We start from the raw sequence: 27879 nt of genomic DNA, 5'->3' as shown, positions 1-27879 counted from the left end.
AGAAAGCTGTACTGTTACCAACATATACAATGTATCACACATATAATCACTGGAAACAGGAAGTTCACAGTTCTTTTCGAAATAATACTGGTTTCTGTAACGAATAGAGGGGATGTGGCGGCAAAATTTGGTATATACAAATCATTTTTCATCATCGTAGTTGGAAAGACTATAGAATTTAATAAAGTCATACAAAATTTTCGATTTTTCCGCCACTTATAAGTACCGTGTATACTTAAAAAGCCATATAAACAGGACTATTCCGCATACGAATCTCTCAATATTCTTACTTGATTGTATAACACGTACAAAAATAATACAAAAAAATTGCTGCAAACGATACGCCATGCTAGACCGAGAAATTTTCTCCTCGCCTTCGTACCGTCGTGCGTAGTGGAGTGTTCCCACTCTTCGGCCTGCTTTCCCTCCCTGAAAGCCGCGAAGAAAAACTGTGCAAATGTAAGCCAGATGGTGGTTCGGAGGCGCTGGCGAGACAATCGCGGAGCCTTCTGGCCAGCTCCCATAATGGCTTCCAGGAAGGTCGGGGGGGGGGGGAGGAGGGGGTGTCGGAGGGATGGGAGCGGGCAGGCTGGCGCAGGGTTAAAGCACTGCCCGGTCCAGCCACCGACGCGGCCGGGATTGCTTTCGATTTGCCGTCATCCGCTGTCGCATTACTTCTGCGCCAGGCGTGACTCCGCCAAACGGTGCCTTGTATTTTTTGTCACGCTGACGCCGCAATCTGCAGAAAACATTGCCTCCTCGGAGCGCGGTTGCGCAAATAATCGATACAGATATTTTTACCGGCTTCTGCTCTGACCTTAATCCTAACTAATGCTAGCGTGGAATAAATAAACGTTTCGAAAGGATTGCAAAAAAACTGCTGAAGTGTGAGTACGACTCGCGCACTGAGGGTTCCGTACAAACTTAATTATGTGTCTATTGTGTTCATCCATTCTATGAATCGAGAATGTCAACGATTTTTGTCTGTTATCCATATCGATACTGGCAAGATATTAGTCCCAGGAACTCCAAGACCGTGTCAAAATCTCTACAGTAGTTCCTCAGACTAGCTCTCACATACAAAATGAAGCGAGCAGTGGACATTATATGTATTTAGAGAGAGTACATTTAATAAAACATTTTTTATTTACTTACTAAAACCTGACAGCAACTGACGTATTATGTTTGCATCCAGTAATGTTCGCCTCTTATGTTTTTGACGGATGATAAATATTATGCATGTTCAAATAGCAAAAAGATACTTTTTATGTGATACAATGACAGTTTAAGAAGTTTGGGAATTTTTACTTTACTTGCTCTCTGAAACCTTGCTTCTTGCCAAATTTCATGATTCTAAGTCAACGGAAAGTACCCTATAGGTTTTCATGAGTGGGTTTGCGACTTTCAAAATATGACGGGTAAATGCCGGAATTTTTTCACAGCAATTACTTGGAAGCTTATATTGCTTACATCGTCAAGAGACCGTAGACCTTCTGAATACGTGACATACATTTGAACTTGACCAGTTCCAGAGAAAAGGGGTCTTAATAGAGGAAATAAAGACGGTTAAGAAGTGAAAAAAAATTTTCATGAGATATAATTACAAATTAAAAGTTTTCGGATTTTTCCTTTAATTGGAGTGTGAAACGTTGCTACTTGTCAAATGTCATGATTCTAGGTCAACTGGAATTATCCTATAGATTTTGATGAGTGAATCTCCGAGTTTCAAAATACGTGACATAAATGGCACTGACTTAGAAGCTTAAAAATTTTACAACGTTAAGGGACCACAGAACTTAAATAGGTGACACACATTTGACCTGTATATGTTAACACGTTCCTGAGAAAAGAGAAAAGTTTTCTTAACAGGAGGGCGGGCGGACAGGCAGACAGAGGGACAACAAAGCCATCCTATAAGGTTGCAGTTCTTAAAGACTGAGGCATAAAACCCTAAAAAAAATAAAGGCTACCTACGTCGTTGTTAAAAGTTCTCTTCGTCATTGTGTAGTCACTAACGATTATGAATGAGCCCGACTAGTATAAAATATTCTCTGTTTAGATAAAATCTCGAGCTTTCGACGAAATCTTCCATCGTCTTCATCGGGAACAGCTGACTGTCGTCTGTTGTTGACTAACATGACTGGAAATGCTAAACTTCCAGGTGTGAGCGGATGTCAGGCGCGTCGCGCTATTCTCCCAAGCGCAGTTGTGGAACGTAAGGCGCGAGGAGTGTGGTGATATGTAATTGTTAATCGTTGGCGTCGTCGTGTTTGTACTGGGCAAGTAGCGCAGTAACGCTCTCGGTGAGCAACAGGTTGTGGCTACTGCAATAACTGGTAGGCGTACGTCATCATCAAGTCATGCCGCCAGAGATGGCGTCCGTGTCTATACCGGTGGAAAGTAAGCACTTCAATGCATTCCTCTGTGTGTTGTTAGCGTCGAGAGCTCGATTCCACGCATCAATGACAATACAGCCGCTGTCCCGGCTGAAGTGGAATGGGAAAAGAGCCTAACAACTGGTACAATGGGAAATAACCTCTTTCATGCACCTCACAGTGGATTGCAGAGTAAAGATACAGATGTAGAAGTCGAAGACGATGGAGCATTTCGTCGAAAGCTCGAGATTTTACCCAGATCTGATGCGCTGTGTAAACCGATAATGCTTTACAAGGATATCGGCGCGAGAAACGTCGACCTAAATGAGTCGTACTGTTATTCCTACTGAATGTTCATTCTTCCTTTTCCGCCCAGTCTATTTCCGAAAATGAATGTGAAAAAATATGGAAGAACGTTTAAATTTTGAATCCTGGTGTAAAGATTGGCAGCTAACCCTCAACACAAATGAAAGTAATGTACGTAAATAGATTCCGGCGATCGAGCAAGATTACAACTTCAAGTATCTAAAAGTTTCTGTCAGGCGTGATTTAAGGGGGGGATTTGGGAATGACCACATAAATTTCATCGTGGCAAAGACAGTAATAAACATTTTGGAGGATTCCAAGCAGGTGCAATAAATGTACGAAACAGGTCGCTAACAAAACATTCATTTTACATATTCTTGAGTACCATTAATCTCTCAGTGATCTTCACCGAATCAAATTTTTTTCCGCCATTCTAGCTTCAGACGGGTCAATCGGGACGAACAGATCGCAGTGTCATTTTCAGCCAATGGCGTCATTGGATGCGGTACGGAGGAGAGCGAAATCAGCATACTGCTCTCCCAAACGTTTTCGTCTTTGCATGCCACAAGATTAATTAGATGGAAAAGATACGCAGATGAGCTGCTCGATTCGTCGCGGGTTTGTTTAGTCAGTGTATGCCAAGAACCGCTCAACTAACTGCAGTGGGGGAGATTACAAAGAAGACATTCGGCATCGCAGAAAGCGTTCCTCACAAAAACCCAAGAGCATGCGTTCCATATAACTCTGGAAACGTACTGTTTATTTTACCGTTTAATGACATTAAAAGGAGAAGTAGAGAAATTCGGGCTCGTGCAGAGGGGTGTCAACAGTCTTCCTTCCTGTGTACATCCTGCCGCGCGGGATTAGCCGAGCGGTCTGAGGCGCTGCAGTCATGGACTGTGCGGCTGGTCCCGGCGGAGGTTCGAGTCCTCCCTCGGGCATGGATGTGTGTGTGTTTGTCCTTAGGATAATTTAGGTGAAGTAGTGTGTAAGCTTAGGGACTGATGACCTTAGCAGTTTAGTCCCATAAGATTTCACACGCATTTTAACATTTTTTGTGTACATCCGCAACAGGAATAAGAAAGTGAAGGAGCGTAATGGCACTCTGACACTATACTGTTATACCTTCCGCCACGAACCGCGCAATGGACTGCGGACTACAGCGTGGGTATCACAGAACAACGATTAGCCTAGCTTTTCTTTCTTTTTGAAGCCATTTTGACTATTCTTAGACCGTGACTGTCTCAAGAAATACGTAAAGTCTTTTTTTTTATATTACTGCTACAAGTCACGAACTTTGTCAACTACTGTATTACTTATTTATTTAGCGACATGTTTCGAGGGTTAAATCTCGTCTTCAGGCTAAATGGCATTACAAAAACAGCTTTACAATAATGTCATACTTATGTTACATAGTCTTTTCGTAAATGCTGTGGTCATCCTGTGGAAGAAGAGAAAACTAAGTTTTCTCTTCTTCCACAGGACGACCACAGCACAGGAATAGAGAACAGTAAACAACATCTCGCTGCTCAGCCACAGCTGCAGAGAGTATTTATAAGCAAAATAACTGGTGTTATCTGTACTGAATCAATAATGAGAGGAGGCAGAACGGATCTATGTTCTAAAACGGCTTAGGCTACTAAATTTCTCAACTGCCGGACACCTTTCGGAAGGTGACAATGTTTGATGTTCCTTCGTATCAGGCACTGCATAACGATCTAATTAGTAACACGCGAGCGTTCTTTACGGGGAAAGAAGCGTTCTTCTTGTTTGACAGTAACTGCGATCAATACATCGTTAGAAGGGAGCAACCAGTAACACTAAAAAGCAATATGATAACTCACCTTGTAAAACGGAGTCCCCCATTTCTTTCGGCTGTTGGCGTTCAGGAAGAGAACCTGTAACATAGAAGATCACAATGTACAACACAATGAAGTTATCGTAGTACACAAATTCCTTCACGTATATTCTCATAACTCGATGATTATCTATGAGTTTCTCTAATCGGCGAGTTATATTATGTCCTGGTAGGCCTAATTAAGTAAATATCTTGATGTACCAAGAAATTCAAAGCAATCTGCTTTTATCAGTGCAAGCACGTAACGAATTACTACCTCCAACGGAAATTAGTTATGTAGTATACGCTCACATTTCTCGTGCACTGTACTCACAGTTTTGTATGCATTTTAAATACATCAGGTAGCAGGTGCAATCTCAAATTACATGCAGGGGGGCCGGATTCAATTTCCCGCCAAGTAGGAGGTTTTATCTGCGCGGGGACTGGATGTTGAATCATCATCATCATCATCATCATCATCATCATCGTCGTCGTCGTCGTCGTCGTCGTCGTCGTCGTCGACACTAAGTCGCCGAAGTAGCCTCAAAAGCCTTGCAATGGGCGGCCTAACATCCCAGATGGCGTCTCACAGCCAAAAATGTTTCACGATCATTTCATCTTTGCTTAATGCCGACGTCAGGCTCGCTTCGTATGCTACAAAGAACAGGCAGTTTCATATTACTATCTAATTATATGTCTGCATCATACACCGAAGTTTTGAAATAATTGGATCCTACAGCGCCTCGTACGGTGATCAAATCACAGCTTTAAGAAAATATTGATAGTTTACAGTTTTTAGCAGTTACGGTTCACTCTGTAATACACAGATTTTTTTGTATTTACATCTCAGTTTGGAGCAGATAAAATATCCTGTCTTAATGTAAATTAACAACGGTGGGTGCTTCGGTTCCGCTTCGCCTAAATTGGTTCTTATTGTTTTAACTACTCTGCTCTATCTTATTTTCGGAAAGTATTTGAATGCAATCATTTTATATCCGTGTCTGCACAAAATAATTTAGTATTTGTAGATCTAACCTACTTGCAGTTGGAGTTGGTAGTCCACAGGTCCTTACAAAAGCCTTAATGTGCAGCCACGATTTACGCAAAGATCCCTCTAGGTAACAACGACGACCAACATCGGTGAGAAATTCATGACATTTTGCAGCAGATCGTCGTTTGAAATAGTGTGTCCAATACATTCGAAATTTAATGACAAAATTTACGCGATTTGGTGACTTTTTGCAACGACAGGAAGCACTTACGCAGCAGGTAGTGTGCTGAATGCGCATTTGCAATCTTAAAAGAAAAACATATGAAAAAATTAAATAGTCCACAGATTAGTCAGCAGAATTCAATATATGTATGTAAATACATATGAGAAAAATAATGTCGACGGAAGTGTGTAGGATCAGTGGTACATAACGGCAGATAAACCATACATTTTAAAGTACACTAAGCAGCTGTATCACCAGAAATTTACGATATCGAAGAGATGCCATGTGATCCGTGCATGGCTCGCCGTCCCACCATTTGGTATTTTACACCCTGTTTTAACGTATTTCCATCTCACCACGTTGATTTAAATTACTGGCGTTACTGAGTTGCCGTTTTGCCTGACCGCCATCGGCGCTAGTAGCGCGTATCGATATATCCCCTCTGATAGGATCTTTGCTCGGCTCCTATTACTTCCCGGTTGTGATCTGTCGTGGAGTCAGTCGAGACGTGCGAGGAGGAGAATTCACGGTGGCAGCTCGGATCGTGAGTTGGGCCCTGGCAGTCAGTTGCAACGCGTATGGAGCGCAGCCCCGGCCAGCCAGTAGCCGGCTTGCAGCAGCAGTGAGCCCTGCGTGGACATCGCTCGCCCGACCGTTGCCGCCACGCATCACGTAAGCCGGGCCTGACTTTTGGTGGATTGTTGGTCGTTCGGTTGGTCCGAGGCCAGCTCCATGAGGCGTAGTCGAAGCGGCCACTGGCGTTCTCTACGCAGTGTCGGAGTCAGTCTGGAGCTGTTCGATCGGTACGACCATCGTCGCTCGCCGGACTTTAAGGTTGAGTGGTTTTGAGCATTACGTTGTTGGTTCCGGCGCTGCTGTTGTGGAGGTTTTCCTGTGAGCACAACAAGTGAAGTGTTCGAAATAGCCGCCGTCAGGTGGAAATGATCAAATTAATTTATCTATAGTGAAGTACACCAGCGGAATTTTCTGCCATGTGGCCATTAGTGTTCTGGTTACCTGCCCTGGCCGCTAACGTAGTTTTCGGCCAGTGTCTTTTCAAAAAATGCTCTGAGCACTATGGGACTTAACATTTCAGGTCATCAGTCCCCTAGAACTTAGAACGACTTAAACCTAACTAACCTAAGGACATCACACACATCCATGCCCGAGGCAGGATTCGAACCTGCGACCGTAGCAGTCGCGCGGTTCCGGACTGACCGTAGCAGTCGCGCGGTTCCGGACTGAAGCGCCTACAACGCTCCGTCACCGCGGCCGGCCGCAGTGTCTTTTCCTCAACTGTTGTTGCTGCCCAACATGGTGTGTAGTTTTGGCAGCTCAGTTCACATACGCGTTTGTTTGTGGATAGTGATACTTGTATTTTTTTTGGGAGAGGGGGAGGGGGCTTGAATTCTCGTGTACAATGTCGTGGCAAGCAAGCGGTTGGTCGGTCGGTCCGTGACTGTCCCTTGGCTGGGTTCGCACGAATTAAGTGTAGTTGGACTTACCACCTGTCTCGCCTAAGTGAACGAGGGCAGACCGATCCATCTATTAATCATCCTTTTGGCTGTGTTAATGTTGTTGTAATTTAACTGTATTTTTATTTGGCAAGGTTAGTTGTGCGCCTTCAGCCCTGGAAACATGTTCTCAGAGTTTCCTTCAAGTCCAAACATTACCGCCTTCTGCTCTTTAAAGGTTGTTTTAATTTTCTCTGAAAGATTTTACAAGTTATTGTGGGCCTTCTCTCGTTGGTGTTGTAAAAAGGAAATTTTTAAACTTAATGTATTGTTTTACCGATTGTTGCAATATATATTTCCTTAATTTGCAGAATTTGACTTTGCGGCCTTCAGCTATCTTATTGTGTTTGTTTATCTCTTTCTGCGCACCTTGTGGGCAATCAGCCCTGTTAGCATCTTAAAACTTTGTGGCCTTCTGCCTTCAGTAATAATCATAGTATATTTGGAATTTTGAAGATTTAATCCGGCGGCCTTCAGCCGTTCCGCATGTTTGTCTCATATGTATACGATTTATCTTATTCGTAAATTTAACTGTATGTCATGTCTTTTCAAAATTGAACTTATTCTGAAGCATCTGTTTGGAACCTTCAGCCGCGAAGCAAATTTAATTCTTTCAGAAGTGTATTTGTGTACTAAACGATAATAAATTACAATTGTGAAATGAATCCGACCGCGACTCTCTTCGGCCTTTCCACAATCCTAATTACCTGTTAGCCCTGCGTGATTTAGCGGGCGTTTCACCATGAAATCTGTTCACAATTGAATGGAAACACGCACATACTGAAAACACGCTTTAAAATCTATTGCATGGAAATCCTGTGAAGTGCTTCCGTTAGATCACTATTCGCCGCGCTACAGCGACCCTTTTGGGGGTTAATGAAGACAGATGTCATTCCATGTGTGATGTAATGCGTGATCAGAAAACGGTCGGACTGTTAGTCCCCAGAAAGACTGTAAGCATTTTGTGGACATTAGCATGACGTTAACTATGGATAAAAGAAATGTAAATATTAAGCTTTATTATTTTAGATTTATATACGTAAACTGTTATCGCTGAGTTAGAAGAATGAATTAAAAAGTCTCTGGTTCATTGTTCAGTTTGTTAGAGAATGGAAGCCATCGTCGGCGCCAAAAAGTGTCGACCACGCTCGGTAATCGGATATTTGTGCTGCGGCTCGGAAATTTGTTATTTTAGGTAAAGTAGATTAATAAACACAGGCACATGTGACAAAACAACGATGTGTTCGTGATGTTTAAGAATGAAACCTATGTACGAGTTTTGGATAACTACTTTGATAACTAGCCACTACAACTGAAAAAGTATATCCACAAACTAAATAAATAACATGGAGCGGCTATCGACGAAAGAAGTAGATGTCCTGCAGACACTACTGAGAAACAAGTTTCCCAAGAAACTGTTCAAGGAGACTATCTGCGACGACAATAAAAAAGGGTAAGTATTTACATATTCACCGCAGTTACTGCTTGCGTTGTATAAATTAATTTACATCGGAATACGACTATAGAAGTATCTATCCGACACTTAAAATGGATTTCTCGATTAACTGAGCATCGACTATTGCGGTGATGTGAACGAAGTTTTTCACACCCTAGTCCAGAAACGAGTTATCACGAGGTATTTACTGGTTTTATAATTCTATATAATTTCTGCTTCTCTGAAAATAATTTTAGTTAGCCAAAGCACTCCGCAGATAACAATGAATGTCATATTTACCAAAGTACATTTCAGCAGCGGAATTTTAACGCAAAATCAAAGTTTAAAAAAGTTTGGAAAATAATTTTCCAGAAGACGACCTGTTATTTCAGATTCTTTTGTGTGCCTGGGGATTTTCTACTTAAGCGGTGCGAACTGGAAGAATATGAAAATTTTAAAATATCTAAGTCAGGAAAATTGTACGTCTAATCATTATGAACAGTAGCACAATCCACCGGAGACCTGAAAAGTGAGAAGTACTTCGCAGCAGGGTTCAGTGTAAATCTAATTTCATTTGTACAAGTAATAGTAATGAGATTTATAAGATGTATCTACAGTGTACCTCTGTTCAAGATCACTTCAGGAGTATGACAGTTTCAGACAGTAAGCTGAGCCAGCATCCGCAATATCTAATTAGTGACGAAGTTTGAATCGTCGAACGTACCCTAGGTTTATTACACATACCTCTGTGAAAACTGCAGTATCTAGAATGAAAGATGGAGTAAATGTAGCCAAAAAACACCTTTTACGTGAATGGGAATGTCGGTGTTATACAAAGTTGAAACGCAATGAGATGCTTCAGCTCTGTAATGAGTGCACATATGTTGATGTTCCACGCCATAGATAACCTCAGCTGTATTTACAGCTTTACTGTGTTACGGCCGGTTTCGTTAAACATCTTTAGACTGCCGAGCTGCATCAGGTGCACATCTAAGTGTACCGACAATGCAACACAATAAATATGACTTGAACTAATGTTACGTATTCGACTGCGTCGGCCTGCATTACAAAAAGCTACGAAACAGCTCACACTGCAACGACTATTGGAACACCGTCACAGCCGCGATTAGTGACGACATGTGACGCTGCCGGCATTAGTGTTACACGCTGTCGTAATGACGGCCGTGAAACAGCCATCATGTTTTGGAGACACAGATGAAGATCAAGTGTGGTGGTTCGGGGCCTTATTGGGCTGACAAGGTATCTCTAGAATGAAATTTTCACTCTACAGCGGAGTATGCGCTGATACGGAACTTCCTGGCAGATTAAAACTGTGAGCGGATCGAGACTCTAACTCAGGGCCTTTGTATTTCATGGGCAAGTGCTCTACCGACTGAGTACCCAAGCACGCCTCATGACCTGTCCTCACAACTTTACTTCAGTCAGTACCTTGGTCTCTTACCTTCCAAAATTCACAGCTCCCCTGCGGAACTTGCAGAACTAGCACTCCTGGAAGAAAGGATAGTGCGGAGACATGGCTTAGCCACAGCCTGGGGGATGTTTCCAGAATGAGATTTTCACTCTGCAGCGGAGTGTGCGCTGATACGAAACTTCCTGTCAGATAAAAACTATGTGCCGGAGCGAGACTCAAACTCGGAACATTGCCTTTCGCGGGCAAGTGATCTACTACCTGAGCCCCCCCAAGCACGACTCACGACCCGTCCTCACAGCATTCATTCCGCCAGTACCTCGTCTCCTACCTTCTACAGGTCCGGAGTTCGAGTCTCGGTCCGGCACACAGTTTTAAGTCTGACAGGAAGTTTCAAGCTATCTCTAGTCAAACGTATTGAGGCCTTTAGAACATTTTAGGGCTCGAGGTACTGTAGTTATTTTTCGCAAATTCACAGCACGACAAAGCTGAACCACATACGGAAAGAGATGCGACAAACGTCCTCGAATAATGGAAAGTGGCACTACTTCGCGGGTCAAGCATTCGCCCCACTGAGAGTCCGCTGAGCATGTCTGCGAGGTGGTAGAGGGAGAATCCCACGAAACTAATTGAGACCGTCACAGGCTCGCAGCACATCTTTATGATGCTTTGATGTCGGCACCTGAAACTTCACTTAATCTGCTTTATCTGTCACGTACAATTCAGTCACCATTACATGTATTCTTCTCAGTGAATTATTTTCGCAACTTTAAGTGTATAAGTAGTTTTCCATGCCCGTCCTTTCATACTAGGTTGTTATTACCGCAGCATCAGAACCGAAATTGCGGAGCTACAACTGTAAGAACAACGCACTATTAGTTACGTGATAGGAGTAGGCCGGCGAGATGTCATCATGTTGCTTTCATGAGAGGATGTTATTTGCGAAAATATGTAATTGTCACTGGTTATACCAGTACATATCCAGATTAACTCCGCTAGCCATTGCACATTGCAAGACGGAAGGTACAACGTACCAAGATTGTCGATTTTCTGTTTTATTAAAAATGTTCAAATGTGTGTAAAATCTTATGGGACTTAACTGCTAAGGTCATCAGTCCCTAAGCTTACACACTATTTAACCTAAATTATCCTAAGGACAAACACACACACACACACACACACACACACACACACACACACACACACACACACACCCATGTCCGAGGGAGGACTCGAACCTCCGCCGGGACCAGCCGCTCAGTCTGTGACTGCAGCGCCTTAGACTCTTTTATTACTCGAGGTTAATTGTAAATGGTTCAATCTTTGCTTTCTGAGCATGTCATGTATGGGACCTACTACGGTCTTTGACGTCTCAAGGTGCAAACGTCACAGTCACATACATCAGAAGCTGTAACAGGTAATCTTACGTCGTGCTGTGAACGGAAAGACGAGGAAAGCCGATAGGAAGACATCCAGCTTTAGTCAACACGACACAACTTCCATGACATAAATAGAGAATGCAGGCGCCGCATTTAACGGGCCGGGTGCCCAGCGCGCGCAGTGTTAGCTTGTGATGGTGCAGCAGCAGCGGCGGCGCGGTAGGAGCGCCACGCTATGCTCGCCACGCCGCACTGCGCCTGCGACTGCGCCAAAGGCGTGCCGGGCCGCGACGTGACGTGACGTAACGTGACGTGACGAGACGACACGAGGCGCATCACGCTCAGCTGCCGCTGCTGCCGTCAAGTACACGCGGACAACGTCTCGCCAACAACGTGCAAGCTCACGAGCCATCCAGCGGCTCTCTTCTTCAAGCGCTGCACGAATACCTTTCGAGATCTACAACATTAAAATGATTTCCGTGGAAACTTATGGAATACCGTTGTATTGCTATAGCCAAGTTCCGCATTACGCCAGGGCTGCGATCGTAGCAGATGCTTAAGAAGCGGCCTTTGGTCTGCTTTAGGACCTGAAGTTCAGGATATAAAATAGGACAATAATTTACAAGAAAATTTGTCTACATTTAATTTGGGTAAATTTAGGGATAACGCTAATCAAAACGATGTGTCTAACCATATCGCATTATGTCTTCATTAAGGTGAGGTGGTTTAACGTTCTTGTCCCCTGGTGTTCCGTAATTCATTTTTTAACGCTCGTTAATGTTTAAAAATAACGTTCTCCATTGCAGTTGCCGATCATCAAATAAAAGTAAATGCTTCAGACGCTTTCTACATTTAGAGAAACATCATTTTAATTAATTTTCCATTAAAAGATTATAAAATTGCGTTCCAGGTCGTGGGTTTTGCTGTCAATAGCAGCGGCCACGCACACTAGAGTGACAAAAGCCGTAGGATAGTGATGTGAACAAATACAGACCCCGGTAGTATCGCGTACACAAGGTATAAAAGGGCAGTGCGTTAACAGAGCTGTCATTTGTACTCAGGTCATTCGTACCAAAAGATTTCCGACGTCATTATGCCCACACGACGGGAATTATCAGACTTTAAACGCGAAATGGTGGTTGGAGGTAGACACATGGGACATTCCATTTCGGAAATCGTTAGGGAATTCAATATTTCGAGAGCCACAGTGCCAAGAGGGTGCCAAGAATACCAAATTTCAGACATTACTTCTCACCTTGGTCAGCGCAATGACCGATGGCCTTCACTTAACGACCGAGTGCAGCAGCGTTTGCGTAGAGTTGTCAGTGCTAACCAATAAGCAACACTGCGTGGAATAACCGTAGAAATCAATGTGGGACGTGCGACGAACGTATCCGTTAGGGCAGTGCGGGGAAATTTGGCTTTAATGGGCTGTGGGAGAAGACGACCGACGCGAGTGCATTTGCGAACTTCACGATATCGCCTGCAGCGCCTCTCTTGTGCTTGTGACTATATCGCTTGCACCCTAGGCGACTGGAAAACCGTGACCTGGATAGATGGCTCCCGATTTCAGTTGGAATGAGCTGATGGTAGGATTCGAGTGTGCCGCAGACCCCAAGAAGTCATGGACCCAAGTTGTCAACGAAGCACTGTGCGAACTGGTTATGGCTCCAGAATGGTGTGGGCTGTGATTACATGGGATGGACTGGGTCCTCTGGTCCAGCGGAACCGATCACTGACTGGAAATGGCTCCATTCAGTACTTAGAGACCATTTGCAGCAATTTATGGACTTCATGTTCCCAAACAACGATGAAATTTTTATAGATAACAGAGCGCCGTGTCATCTGGTCAGAACTGTTCGCAATTGGTTTAAAAATCGCCCTGGACAATTCGAGCGAATGATTTAGCCATCCAGATCGCCCGATATGAATCCCCTGGTAAATTTATGGGACATAATCGAGAGATCAGCTCGTGCACAAAATCCTGAACTGGCAACAGTTTCGCAATTGTGGACGGCTATAGAGGCAGCATGTTTCGATATTTCTGCAAGGGACTTCCAACGAATTGTGCTACGCTTTCTTCCAAAATCTCTTCTGCTGTTAAAGACTTGAATTTACGAAGTATTCCATATACGCTAGTCACCTGGTGGCACACTTCCATGCGTTTAGCTGATGCAGACAGCACATTATCAATTATGACAATAAACACCCAAATTTCAAAATGTTGTCCACGTATTTGGTTTTCTCCAACTTCATCGAGTTTATTAGAGCCGCTGAAATTGTCGTACTTTGTATTTCGCTTTGTCACCTTGAAGTGTGTTGCTTAAACTCTCCACAGCAGGTCAGAACTTTGGCCTTTTTTTTCAGTATCCGAAAATGAAGACCGCATTGCTTGCACGTTCCCATATTAACGTCTTGATCTTACGACTGGAATGAAGTGCTAGTCTCTTAGCAATCATTCAAGTTTTTCGTTCCAAGTGATAGCCGTTATTCCCATTTCCAACTTATCCATCTTCGAAATTAGTCCGTAAGTCTGATTTCGACACACTATCTTTTTATCCATATTATTATATATGCCACCAAGAAATCGCTTGATACTGGCAAAACCACATGTAAGTGTCCCTCGTAACATGTGCGCGAGCCGACTATTAGTGTCTGACATCTTTTCAAAATCAGAGTTTTCGAGCTTTTTTTAAATGCTTTCAAAAAAAGATCCCATCGATGGGCAAAAGCGGAAGAAAATGTACAGGCTTTCAATGAAATCGAAGAAAAACGCTGTTCGTGTACAGCATTCTTCAGCGCACTTGGCAACCAAATTTGATGAATGTGCAAAGTATGGAATGTATCCTGCGTATTTATTTGTTTATCTTCTTAATTTGTGCTTCTAAGCAGCTGTGTTTCCGACTTCTGTTGCTGGCATTGTCATAGCATTGCCCACGACAATCTCTGATAACAATGTCATTCTCATTTAAGAAATCTAGTAAGCCCTGGCCGAGTTGTTCAGCAGTATGGTCTTCCATGTCCAAGAACCTTAAAAGTCTTTCCCGTGGTCCAGACGGCAGGACACAGCGCACTATCAGAGATAGTTGGTCTACATGAGATGTATCTGGAGTAGAGTCGAATGAAACAGAATAATATTTGCATTTGTTAATTTCGCAAATAATAAGATCCTGTATGCTTGATGCAAAAAGATGGATAATTTCCTCGCAGTTTGTTTTTGGTAAAAGTAAAGACGACAACGATTTTGATAATGGTTTTAAAAAAATTACCGTTCTGTATGTATTGAACACGCAACCTTTAACCTAGAGCAGTGATCATCAAACTTTTTTTTGCTCAGGAGCCAAAACTGACTTTGTGAGGCTGCACGTCGGGCCGCATATCCACCGATGTTGTTATTACCTATAACCTACATAAATTAGTGTGTTATGAGCCCCTGAGAGGCAAGCTACAGTAAGGGTGCGATAGGTTGGCCGGTATCCCGAAAGTACTGCTCGCACGATCACAAAAATTACGTAAATGATTTAAATGCCATTTGTCTTCTACTCATTGCGTTATTTTACAACAGCCACGAATTTCATATTGCTTGCTGCGAATATGTACCGCATTTGAAGATGACTGCGTTAATAACAAGCAATCACGAATCCCGGTTGCTTCTCTGTCAAAATTTAATACCATGGCAGCTGGTCAGTACGGATTGTCAGTACTGGAAGACAAACAATAAAACATTCCCCCCCCCCCCCCCCTCATTTCCTCTAAGCCCGCAATGGCCTCCGCTACTTCACTCCTCTAGCTCTATCCTTGAGGTAGGCCGCCTACCTAGCTCACGTACGAATTCTCCAACGTTAATTAAAGTTAAGCATATCTTAAAACGTTACTGTCTCTGTAAGTACTTCTGTTTTTGTGAGCGGAGAAACTGAACTCTTAAGAATCTCTTAAGTTCAGTTGACGTTTTTGGATTCTGCTGTTAGCTGTCAATGCATATTTTTATAAAATGGACTGAGAACCACGGGCCACACGAATACTTGATTCGTTGCCCTTGGGCCGTAGTTTGAAGACCAGTGGCCTGGACCCTTAGCCATTGCGCTACGCAGCTACTACTTTTAATAGTTTAGAATATCACAAGAAATTATTTTTGTTACATTTTCACAAACGAGAGTCCGCCAAGGAGGATAGCTGCACGGCACCCAATCCTACACCACTCTATGGGTAGTCTCAAAAAGTAAATGCCACCTCTCCTAGTATCTCAGTGGCAAATAAACCTTTACTGTATTCGAAACTAAAGGAACTTATGCAATATCAATAATATAAACAGAAATAAATAAATGCAGGAAAATGGAGGCGTTTGAGGGAACCTACAGTAAATGCAATCTTTGAAAGTGTGGTGATACTACATTTTGATATTAACATTATAATCAAAACAGTGGCTGTGTAACAGTTTGTATTAAATAAACGAACAAAATAAGATATGAACAATATTTGATGAGGAAACAAGGGGTGTTAAACAAGGACAGTAATAAAAGTACCAGTTAAAAGAAAGCCTTAACTATTGAAACTACAGCCTATATGGAATACAAAGACAACTTCAACAAAAAAAATATATATATATATAACTTAATGAATACAGGAAACTGGGAATATGTAGGAAGAGCCAGTGTGGGAAGTAATGAACAACAGAGATGATTATATGAAGTTTGGGAGAGGGGAAGTGTTGAGCTGTGTCTGGTCATTTAGGATTAGATGTGGAATGTGAGCAAGATGTTTGTTAATTTCCAGGGCTTCCAGCAGGTTGAGTTTATGACCTTTGTTTGCTAGGTGAAGTACACGGGACACTGGCTGGTAGTTGTGACTCTCATTCAGTACATGCTCAGCAAATGCAGAGTCTGAATTCTCCAACCTCCAGATGCGTCCCTGTTCAGCCAGCCCAGTTACTATGTCTCTGCCTGACTAACCAATGTAAAACTTGTCACAATCGAACAGGTGATTTTGTATACCCCACTGTTGGCTAATAATTGGATCTTATCATTGCTATTAAAAACACACTGGGCTGTCGTGTTCCTGACATAGTAGGAAAGCCTATACTTGCAGGACTTCGGTGCTTTGGCTACAATCTGTGATACCTCACCCAGAAATGGTAGTGTACACAATATCTTGCAGACAGTGGATGGGGAAGCAGGTGGGGCATAGAGGAGAGGTATAATTTTCCATTTTTGTTTCCTGTGCAAGATGTGGTCAATAAGAACTGGATTGTAGCCATTGGCTGTGGCAATATATTTTATTGTATCTAACTCTGCCTTAAAATCATCTCTGGACATGGGGATGGATATGAGACGGTGTACCATTGAATGGAAAGCTGCATGTTTGTGAGCTATGGGGTGTTGTGAGCAAGAAGGAATTACTGTGTTTATAGTTGTAGTTTTTCTGTAACTTTTGAAACAGTGTGTGTGTGTGTGTGTGTGTGTGTGTGTGTGTGTGTGTGTGTGTGTACTAGATATTTTTATGTTGACTGTTTAGGTTTTTTAAAAATGTGTTGAGTTGTCTTGTAGTACCAGTCCACATACACAGGACATCATCTACATATCTAAACCAGTATTTGATATTTGCACTCAAAGGTTCTGTTTTTACAAAATTTTGTTCAAAATGGTCCATAAATATTACAACCAACAGTGGAATAAGAGGGGAACCCATTGCTAAGCCATCTAACTGTTTATAAAGAGTCCCTTGAAACTGGAAATAGTTCTGTGTCAAGCATGTCTGCGCGGCCAGTCTCCAGTCATTTAATTCCACAGGATTGACATTAGACTTGAGCATCAGCTCTGTCAGAATATCAATGCATTCTACCACTGGTATGTTAGAAAACTAATTGCTGTCATCAAAGGATACTAATTTATCACTGTGTGAGACAGATATACCTCTTAACTTATTTACTAGGTCCACGGAGTTTGAAATACCATGCTTTGGTTTGAATTTAGTTTTGCTCTTCATTAGGACATCCAGTTTACTAGCTAGTTTGTAAGATGGAGCAGTGAATGATGATACAACTGGACGAATAGGAACATCTTGTTTATGCAGTTTAGGAAGCCCATACATTCTAGGAGGTACTGGGTTCATATTAGTTAACAGTTTTGCTTCAAACTCAGAGGATATGCTTTTGCATGAATTGATTGCATATTTAACATCCTCTTTGAACAATTTAGTAGGGTCTTTAGGAAGGACTTGGAAGCCGGTGATATTAAGGAAATCATTAACTTTCTGGAGGAACTTGTGGCACTTTCTCCAGTGGTCACAGGTTCCTTGCACTGTCGTAACACATCACATGTACACTGTCATATTTACAGAATATGACAGTGTACATGTGACGTGTTACGACAGTGCAAGGAACCTATGACCACTGGAGACAGCGCCACAAGTTCCTCCAAAAAACCGTAACACAACATACACTAATGTCATACTAACAAATGTAAATCCACCTGATGATGGAGGTTTAAACCTTTGAAAGGCGTCATGGAGATAAATAAACAGTGACTGGTTACAGTGCACTTGTTGTTTCATTTAATAATACAAGCACATTGCTAAATGAACAGAAATTCTATGGTCTGCTGCATACGTACGTAAATGTAATACGGGGTAGCATGAAGCCACGAATCGTGAAGGGCAAAACAGATGAATCCGAAAACTGTGACCATCAACGTCCAGTATATTTGCAATATCTTATACTGACGACGTACTATTTTTCAGACATAGAAACTCGGTTTCTGAGAGCGGAAGAGACTTCTGTTGAGCTCCTCGCGCCGTTCTGGCACTGGCAGGATTGCGGTGGTCGGGCCGACGCCAGTTTACTGCTGCAATGAGTTGGCAGCGATTCAGATTAGCTGTCACGCGACAGTAATGACTACTGCGCCACAGAGCTCCCAAATGAAGATCGTTTACGTCCCATATGCGTTAGTAACACTTTGCTTTCATGGCAGTACCAACCTGGTTCTAAAAAAACTAAGCACCCTGACATCGCAGCAAACTATTTACGTGCAGACAAATGATTGAGCTATCGATATCAAGTACAGTTGCAAAACTGTTCGGCAGAGACACTCAACTTGTGGCTTAAAGACACATAAAGAACCGAAAAAAGCTGTGTCAAAGACCAACTCCCAAACTATTTTAGTACAACCTTCCATACTGTCGAAATACGAGGTGAAAGGAAATATTTGAAAATGTAAAAGTTAATTACAAGTCCGTCACTGAAACCCACAGGGAGACACAAATATTTTTATTTCATTTATTGTTTAAATTTATGAGGTAAGTTATTTCTCTCAGAATATTTACATTTTCGATTATAATGGCAGTTGGCGCTTTAAGGGCCCAGAAGTGTTATTTGTCCCTGTTTAAATACATTTTCTACGTTTAACAACTGGCATGTAACATCCTGTTGACAGACAGAAGGGCTCTTTTACATCGTGAAAGTGGGGACGTGTACCGCTATGAGCTTACAAACTTTATTAAACAGACTACTCGTCCAACTGAAATGTCTCCTTTTTGGCGTGATCTAAAAGAATCGCATGCCTTTCTGCGAATTTCTAGAGAAGTCTCATCACATGTCTGGTAATTTCCTTTCTGTCAACTGATTTTTGAAATTATTTTCTTTTGTTTTTGGAGCAATGGGCAATTCTATTATCGTCATTTAACAACACGGCAGAAAAACTGCAGGAGCAGTACTTCTTACAACCGGGTAATCACGTCGTGAAGCATCGGCTTCTTTCTTTTAACTCTTATCGAATGGCATCGTCAATAATTAAAAAACTTTTAGCGCAGTGTTCCGATGTTTTGTTTGAATATGACAGTGGACGTCAATAAATGAACAGATCCCGTAAATCTCGAGGTGAGTCTTGGAGGTATCACATCATTATCGATAATTTAGTGCCTCTTGAGGCGGCGAAGTTCCTTTTACCTGCACCTACCTGTGAAGTTGTTGCAGAAAATTGCCGGTAGGAAAACCGAGCAGAAACCTACCGTACTGCAACTCGCACTAGGCTGTATACAACGTAACTATTCTAAAAAATGGGGAAAAGGTCTAAATTCTGAATGAAAGATGGAAATACTGGCAAAACTTTGGTATATTATGAAGTTGAGAACTACACGCTCACTGCCAAGCCCGTGCTAATCCTAACACAGTCATGCACAAACGTTACCACGTTTATGGTAACGTAGTTCCCCAAATCTGAACAGCTAATAAGCACGGATTTTTCTTAAATGAAAATACTCGCCGTACTATTAAGTTTATCGGTGTCTAATGCACTCAAGTTTTCTGTCACCAATCTGCTCAATATGCCAAGCGGAATTACTGTCATATCTCATACACAAAATTACTTTAAAAAATCTGTACGTTCTAAAAAACAAACCCGAATAAATATGCCTTCACTTTAAAGCACTTTTGAGGCATGTAGCACAACTAAAACCGGCGAATTGTATCTTCCTTCGGATCTCATACTACAAACGACCGAACCACTGTAAGGCTAGGCTCGACTACTTTAAACTGTTGTAAGCATTCCATATCTCCAAGAGAAAAGACGCGCGAAGAATACTCCGTTTTGATTGTTCAGTTTTCCTTAAGGCCAATAGAAAAACGTTTTTCTCCGGCGTTAGTCCGCGCTTTTCATGACTGACTAATCAACAAATAACACACTTTCAAACTGTACTTTCTCCCGAAGTAAATATTTTACCTTCTGATATTTTGTTTCTACTTTACGTTATTAACTACTTTCATTTGCACTCTAGCTTTTCTTTTACCATAACCTTAGTTAACATATTATGATACAGAATTACCCGTCGTTTGCATTCACACTGTCTTAAAAATTTCTCACGGTAGTTCGTATAGCGTTTATCAGTAGAACAATGATCTACATATTTACTTTCGACCACATTCACGCATCATCACACTACTAAAAGCACATACAAAACTGTACAAACATAAATAAACAAAAAACCTTCAAGAAATAAACAGAACACTTCATAAAAACATTCTCTAGACCTGTTTCTTGAATGTCTGTCCGCTACTGTCCTCTAGCAGATGAAAATTAGAACTACGAATTCGACTGGCCCCGCTTCAGACCACCTGTCACTGTGCACGCAGGAGTCATTCTCCCGATACACAGGCTCTGGACAGGAGCGATGCCTCGCTCTGTAATGTTCCCTCGGACATGCATGCATAGCAAAAGCGGTTAAGGCGACCGCCTACGTAAAGCAGGAAATTCGGATTCGAGTGCCGGTTCGGCACAAATTTTCATTGACGTCATTCCATTCGATATTTGATACACATAATCATTTAGCTCACTTAGCAATCTAGTTCATTTTACTTGTAATTAGCTATGCAAATGAGTTGTTCACCTGTAGTTTGAAGCCTTCCTAGTAGAAATTTTCGTCAGGATTCACTCTCGGTGTAACACGTTCGTATTAACAAGAACGCACCACTAAATAAACATTCTGAAAGCACAAAACTCGTCACTTTAAGACGACAGCACAGAATTTCAATTATGTGAAAGCAACGCAAAGTTGTCAGAAAGCCTATAGGCAGCAGAATTTTTTATCAGCTTGTTCCCAGTTTTATCAATACTTCAACTAACCTGTAACGTATATGCATCCGAAAGGCGAAAAATCATAATAATTAGTAGTAACATCTATGTGACACATCATACTTTTGACAGTCAATGTTTCCATGCCGGAAATAACGGAACTTCCTACCACATCTATGTAGGAATTATTGAGTAAGAAACATGTTTTTACACTATTTTTGCTGAAAAAAACTGAAGAACGTAACGTGGTTAGTCTTGGCTAACTGTGCCATTTCAGAGGATTTCGCTCAAATGAAAGCAATCAGCTAGAAGTGCTCACCACTCACACGTGGAATGCAGAGCAAGGGGAGCATTATTTATTTTCACTGTACGCAGTAACAAGAGAAATCTACAGCTGTAAATGTTCCAGCTACAGTGAACATGAGCAGCATGAAATAATAACACGTTTGTCACTGCTGGGCAGGCGGTAATTGTAATCACGCGCTGGTTCTCACTATGCGAAGCACGCAGGGCGCGCACAGTAATTACGCCGTAGTTCTTCATTAAGCATCGGCGGATTCTGTGCTGTATCTGCACAAACCCACCCCCCAGAATCCCAGTGGGATAAATTTGACGCCACCATGTATGCACGTGAACACACATTAGACGACGAACTCTTCGCTTCCCAGAAATAATTCAAATTTTTATTTCATAAGGATGACACAATCCTGTTTTACTCTCTGGAAATTTCATCGATAGACAAATCTCCACTGAACTGTTGGTTACGAAAATCCATATCTATCTATCCGTATCTAATGTTGTAAGCTCATAACGGTATACGTTCCCACTTTCATGGTCCGCGCGGCTTAGGGACCGATGTCCTCAGCAGTTTGGTCCCATGAGACCTTACCACAAATTTCCAATTTTTCCACTTTCACGATGAGTAATTTATTTATATTTCATCTTTCGTGTTTTCTGGGCCACAACACTATTCTCAAGTAATCATTCTTTTAATCAGCCGAGTTTGACAGCTTGATAACTTCTTGGTCACAAGAATGAGCGCTTCCGAATGTTTCTAGTCGCAAAAAACGAAATAAGTAAATAAGAACAATCGAGTGTAGCTGTGGAACTACTCTTTCCAAAACAAGTACTTTATCAACTGCGAAACTATAATACACACTGAACAAACAAGTCACGATACGTTGCACAAAACACAAGGAGTTTTAAAAAAAGTAGCATGTATTCCTGCAGGAGAGAGTACTGGTCAAAAATACGAGGGTAGTTCCTCTAATACGTCCGGAAACCAATACCTGTTGAGATATGGGCCAATCTGTCCTCTGTTTGTTACAAACACGTAGACTTCTTGGGCCATGGCTGGCCGCTGCGTGCCAACCGCACGCGAGCCCGATGTGCGGGCTAAGGCTCAGCTTGCCTAAACTTTGCTGGGTCCTTCGCAGAAGTACACCCGGTATGGCGCGACATTTCAGTTACTACTGCGGTGCAGTATTTCTCGGTCTGCACGACTTTCTTCAGTTCGCCAGAATTGTCGTGTCAACACAGCTATTTGTATGTGGTATGAAGGACGTTCACAGTTCCGGAGGCTATTAGCACAAAAACGGCCAGCCTGGTGATATATAGTTGCAAGTCTTTAAAAATGAATGGGAATGACACAAGAGAGGGATGAGAGTTTTCAACATTTGTTATGCAGTCGCATAATCAACAGGTACTGCAGACTTGCTATGAAACGACATTACAACACCACGCATAATCTATTAAAAGATTTAGTTGACAATGAAAGAGCAAAAAATTACAGCAATCGATTGAATGTTCCGTGCTTCAACAAGCACTTTGTGCTAAATTTAAACGCGCGGAGTATGGTGTCGTCCGAAGAACGAGGTTCTGAGGCGAAGTTGGTACCCCGCGACAAAACCGCAAGTAAGCACAGTAGCTGGCAGACGCAGTAACGAATGAAGTAAGTCGGCACAGACACGCCCTCGAAAGTTCAATATCCCAACGCAGCAGCATGCTTTCAAATGTCAGAGAGAAGTGCCGCTCAGCCCCAGTCTGAGATCATTGCCGAAGACAACAGCGTCGTCCCACTACAACTAACGCCTGCCTCGATAGCTGCACAGTCAGTGTGGCGGTTTGCTAAACGAAGGGGCCAGATTCGATTCACGACTCGGTCGGAGATTTTCTCTGCTCAGGGACTTGGCTTCTCCTCAGACTCAGACAGCGTGGAATGGTAGTGGGGGAAGTGTGCAGCCAAGCTGAGTGCCATGGCACGTGAGACAGGGCACGACTTGCAAGCCAAATTCTTGGCTGCCCCTGCTAAGGCGTGCAGTACGTTGTTACCACATGTCCTGACAAATGTTTTAGCCCTTCTTTGGAGTGAATCACGCACACTTTCGAATACATCTAGCTCTATTCAGACTGCATCACCTGCATTGGTCACATGCTCCGATAATGTCTAAGCACTGTCAATAGATTGGACATACACCAATGCCTTTAAGAATATGGCACCCAAAATTCTAAAAACTACGTTTGGAAAAATCGAGGTAGCTCCTCAGTTCAAATATTCATGCGAAACCATTCAGGAAACTGTTCTGGAAAAGAATGATTACAAAATTGGTTGTCATAAAGCCGAAACAGCTTTCAGACATCTATTAAAAAAATCAGGAGACTATAACACAGTCATCAAATCAGAGTGCCTTTAATGGGCTGATACACTCGTTTTAAGCAAAAAGAGAGGCATTGAAAAAAAAAAAGTCGAAAGGTGATCGGGAAAATTTAAATCAACATTATACTGAAGAAGGAATGTACAGGCGATGAGTAAATAAAAAAGCTGAACAGTATACTCGTACCATCATTTATTCAGATAGGGACCTGAAGTGAGCATTAATTACACAAACTTATACACCTCACTGGTATACGAGGGCAGTTCAATAAGTAATGCAACACTTTTTTTTCTGAAACAGGGGTTGTTTTATTCAGCATTAAAATACACCAGGTTATTCCCCAATCTTTTAGCTACACAACACTATTTTTCCACGTAATCTCCATTCAATGCTACGGCCTTACGCCACCTTGAAATGAGGGCCTGTATGCCTGCACGGTACCATTCCACTGGTCGATGTCGGAGCCAACGTCGTACTTCTTCATCATCCGCGTAGTGCCTCCCACGGATTGCGTCCTTCATTGGGCCAAACATATGGAAATCCGACGGTGCGAGATCGGGGCTGTAGGGTGCATGAGGAAGAACAGTCCACTGAAGTTTTGTGATCTCCTCTCGGGTGCGAAGACTTGTGTGAGGTCTTGCGTTGTCATCGTAGAAGGAGAAGTTCGTTCAGATTTTTGTGCCTACGAACACGCTGAAGTCGTTTCTTCAATTTCTGAAGAGTAGCACAATACACTTCAGAGTTGATCGTTTGACCATGGGGAAGGACATCGAACAGAATAACCCCTTCAGCGTCCCAGAAGACTGTAACCATGACTTTACCGGCTGAGGGTATGGCTTTAAACTTTTTCTTGGTAGGGGAGTGGGTGTGGCGCCACTCCATTGATTGCCGTTTTGTTTCAGGTTCGAAGTGATGAACCCATGTTTCATCGCCTGTAACAATCTTTGACAAGAAATTCTCACCCTCAGCCACATGACGAGCAAGCAATTCCGCACAGAAGGTTCTCCTTTGCTCTTTATGGTGTTCGGTTAGACAACGAGGGGCCCAGCGGGAACAAACCTTTGAATATCCCAACTGGTGAACAATTGTGACAGCACTACCAACAGAGATGTCAAGTTGAGCACTGAGTTGTTTGATGGTGATCCGTCGATCATCTCGAACGAGTGTGTTCGCACGCTCCGCCATTGCAGGAGTCACAGCTGTGCACGGCCGGCCCGCACGCGGGAGATCAGACAGTCTTGATTGACCTTGCGGCGATGATGACACACGCTTTGCCCAACGACTCACCGTGCTTTTGTCCACTGCCAGATCACCGTAGACATTCTGCAAGCGCCTATGAATATCTGAGATGCCCTGGTTTTCCGCCAAAAGAAACTCGATCACTGCCCGTTGTTTGCAACGCACATCCGTTACAGACGCCATTTTAACAGCTCCGTACAGCGCTGCCACCTGTCGGAAGTCAATGAAACTATACGAGACGAAGCGGGAATGTTTGAAAATATTCCACAAGAAATTTCCGGTTTTTTCAACCAAAATTGGCCGAGAAAAAAAATGTGTTGCACTACTTATTGAACTGCCCTCGTGTATCAGGCAGAAAATTCTGAAGTGTTAAGCTGGCCTGGCAGAAAAGTCAAGGAAGACCGGAACAACATCGTATGACGAGCGGGAAACAGCCCATTCGGAGGGAATGGAAGTAGTTTGTGTTAGACGAAAACTAAACCAAAGCCATGGAAATACCACATGCTGTACATTGTGCGGTCCAGCAGGACCCACACGTGGGTAGCAATAATAAGTAAATGTACTATTTTTGGTGAGAGGCCTAAGTGCAGTAACACTAATGTTCCGATATTTGATATCACATTTGCAATCGCCAACCTTAGATCATCACGTCCCACTGCCGATAATCTGTACATTTCCTTGGGTGGTAAATTGTTGACAACACCATACCCCTTTCGGCTAAATACGATGATGAGGATGCAATGAAAAAATGCAATGAAAAACTTCTTTGATGCAGCCCAGAAAGCTGGTTATATTACTAAAATTTGCCTTTGAAGTCACAATTCTTGATATCCATTTTTTAGTTCCGATTTTACCCCTTCATTTGTTGACAATCAACTCCTACTGTGGTGACAATTCTACCGTTTGTGGCTTGAAGTTTTTAATACCCAAACTGGAATAATCACGTTAAGGACCTCGTGAAATCTATATCAAGTGCTTCCAAATCCTGGCAATATACCAGAACGTCATCGTTTACATTGAGGAAAGATTCAGAAAGTGATAGAATTGTCTCCGACAAAGAAAAAAGTCAAAAGCAAACCATCTCATATATAAAAAGTAAGGTACATCATTTTGAAATTTCCAACTGCTCTTTCTTAAGGAATCTTCTGTTTTCCAAAAGCGTCATAATCGAGTCGAAGAGGTCATAAAATCTTTTTAGGCGGATATCCTTTCATAGTCAACGAACTTCTGTGTGGAATAGTAAACGACTGTAAGCTTCTTCATTTGATTGCCAATGCCCCTCTAAATTTGCCATGGATTAGGAACGGACTCGCTGGGAACCACTGTCTTGAGGGCGCGTACTGCACAGAGCTGATGGTCGTGGTACGGAATGTTTACCTGGGAGGGGAATCAGATCGCAGACGACATGGTGAGCGATCAGGATCTCTAAGGGACTGTGTAATCGTTCGTGATTTTGAAAATGTATTTTATCTTTGGTGTCTCTTTTCGCGAGCAGGGTGATGAAGGCCCTCTGTAGATTTTTGTTGCAGTTCAATATGTTCTTTATTTACAAATTATCTACTATGGTTTCTACGTCTTGTCCCCCTTCCTCATTCTCTATAGTTAAAATTTTCCATTCCTTAAGGTTTTAAAACGCCACAAACGCCTACTATTTTAATTATATTAACTAATTCAGTGAAATATATAAAATAAATCAACATAATAATTGATTTTTGTCAGGGCTGAGTACAGCGCTTTAATGTAACTTTAAGAAAATTGAAATTCAGAGGAACACAACTGATTTGAGATTTATGATACCCACAATTTTCCCAATTCAGTGAAGTCCTAAATTACACGATATGAAATCGAAGTGTGCATTCTACATTATCAGTAGCAAATTCACTCAGCACGACGATCGAGAATACAAGACTGCAACTGTGGCTATCAAAGCGCGTAAATGGGGGAATTTCAATTTCGGCAGTTTCCACACACGCTTGGGAAATGTCAATATGTCTATTACTGTTTTCTCAGTGGAAGATCTCCCCCTCGTTCTCTCTCTTCCTCTTCCCATACTCAACTTCTTATAACTCAAAGACCTTGTATTTGTTGTTGGATTTAGCCAAATTGTGCATGGTCGCCTTCAGCCGTTTGGAATCTTTTCTGCACCCACTCAGGCTGCAAGACCATCAACGTGGTTCAAATGGCTCTGAGCACTATGGGACTTAACAGCAGAGGTCATCAGTCCCCTAGAACTTAAAACTACTTAAACCTAACTAACCTAACGACATCACACACATCCACGGCCGAGGCAGGATTCGAACCTGCGACCGTAGCGGTCGCGTGGTTCCAGACTGAAGCGCCTAGAACCGCTCGTCCACTCCGGCCGGCTCCATCAACGTGTTCTGTCCCTCAGGCAAGCAGCTGAAAAGTGAAGTTTCTTGCTGTTATCAAGATCCTTAGTTTTTATGCCACACTATTCTCCAATAGGAGGATAACAAGTATGAAAACTAATATATGTCAACATATATATAGTTTTAGTTATCTCTTTGTTGAAGGAGGTTATATCCGTTTCTCGGTGATTGTTAGGACCCCGATGACACTAGGCTCGGATACGTGCCTGCAGCACAATAGAACATATCGTCGCCATTACGTTTTAAGTCAGCGAACTCTGTGTTTGTTTCCAGGAAAAACTACCCCACTGCAGGCAGCATTGTCCATCATGATCTTTAAACTGCCTGCAGCTAACATATTTTCAATATTCTGTTATCAGTATAGCACATTATCTAGCAACTTCCTAGGGTGATTAATCACAGACTAACATGAAGTAACAGCGACAGAAGTCACACGAGACGGAATCAGAAATACTTTAAAGAATTTTCGGAACGTGCCGTTGCTGCGTGACTAAACTGGCGTTTTAATTCCAGACGTTTCGTACGAGGTTTATATCGGCACGCTAAA

The 27879-nt window shown here is 42.4% G+C and overlaps 1 protein-coding gene across 1 annotated transcript in view; it reads right to left on the bottom strand.

Annotated features, from left to right (window-relative positions):
* The window catches only part of LOC126096493 (uncharacterized), a 697302-nt gene that overhangs the window by 525284 nt on the left and 144139 nt on the right, over positions 1-27879 (bottom strand). Inside the window, exon 2 of the mRNA XM_049910588.1 lies at positions 4526-4579. Within this exon, the coding sequence (XP_049766545.1) occupies positions 4526-4579 (54 nt within the window). The remainder of the gene's footprint in view (positions 1-4525; positions 4580-27879) is intronic.

The sequence above is a fragment of the Schistocerca cancellata genome, chromosome 1, assembly GCF_023864275.1.
Source record: "Schistocerca cancellata isolate TAMUIC-IGC-003103 chromosome 1, iqSchCanc2.1, whole genome shotgun sequence".
Taxonomy (NCBI): domain Eukaryota; kingdom Metazoa; phylum Arthropoda; class Insecta; order Orthoptera; family Acrididae; genus Schistocerca; species Schistocerca cancellata.
Note: the sequence above shows the minus strand (reverse complement) of the source record. Positions and strands in the feature narration are given on the sequence as shown.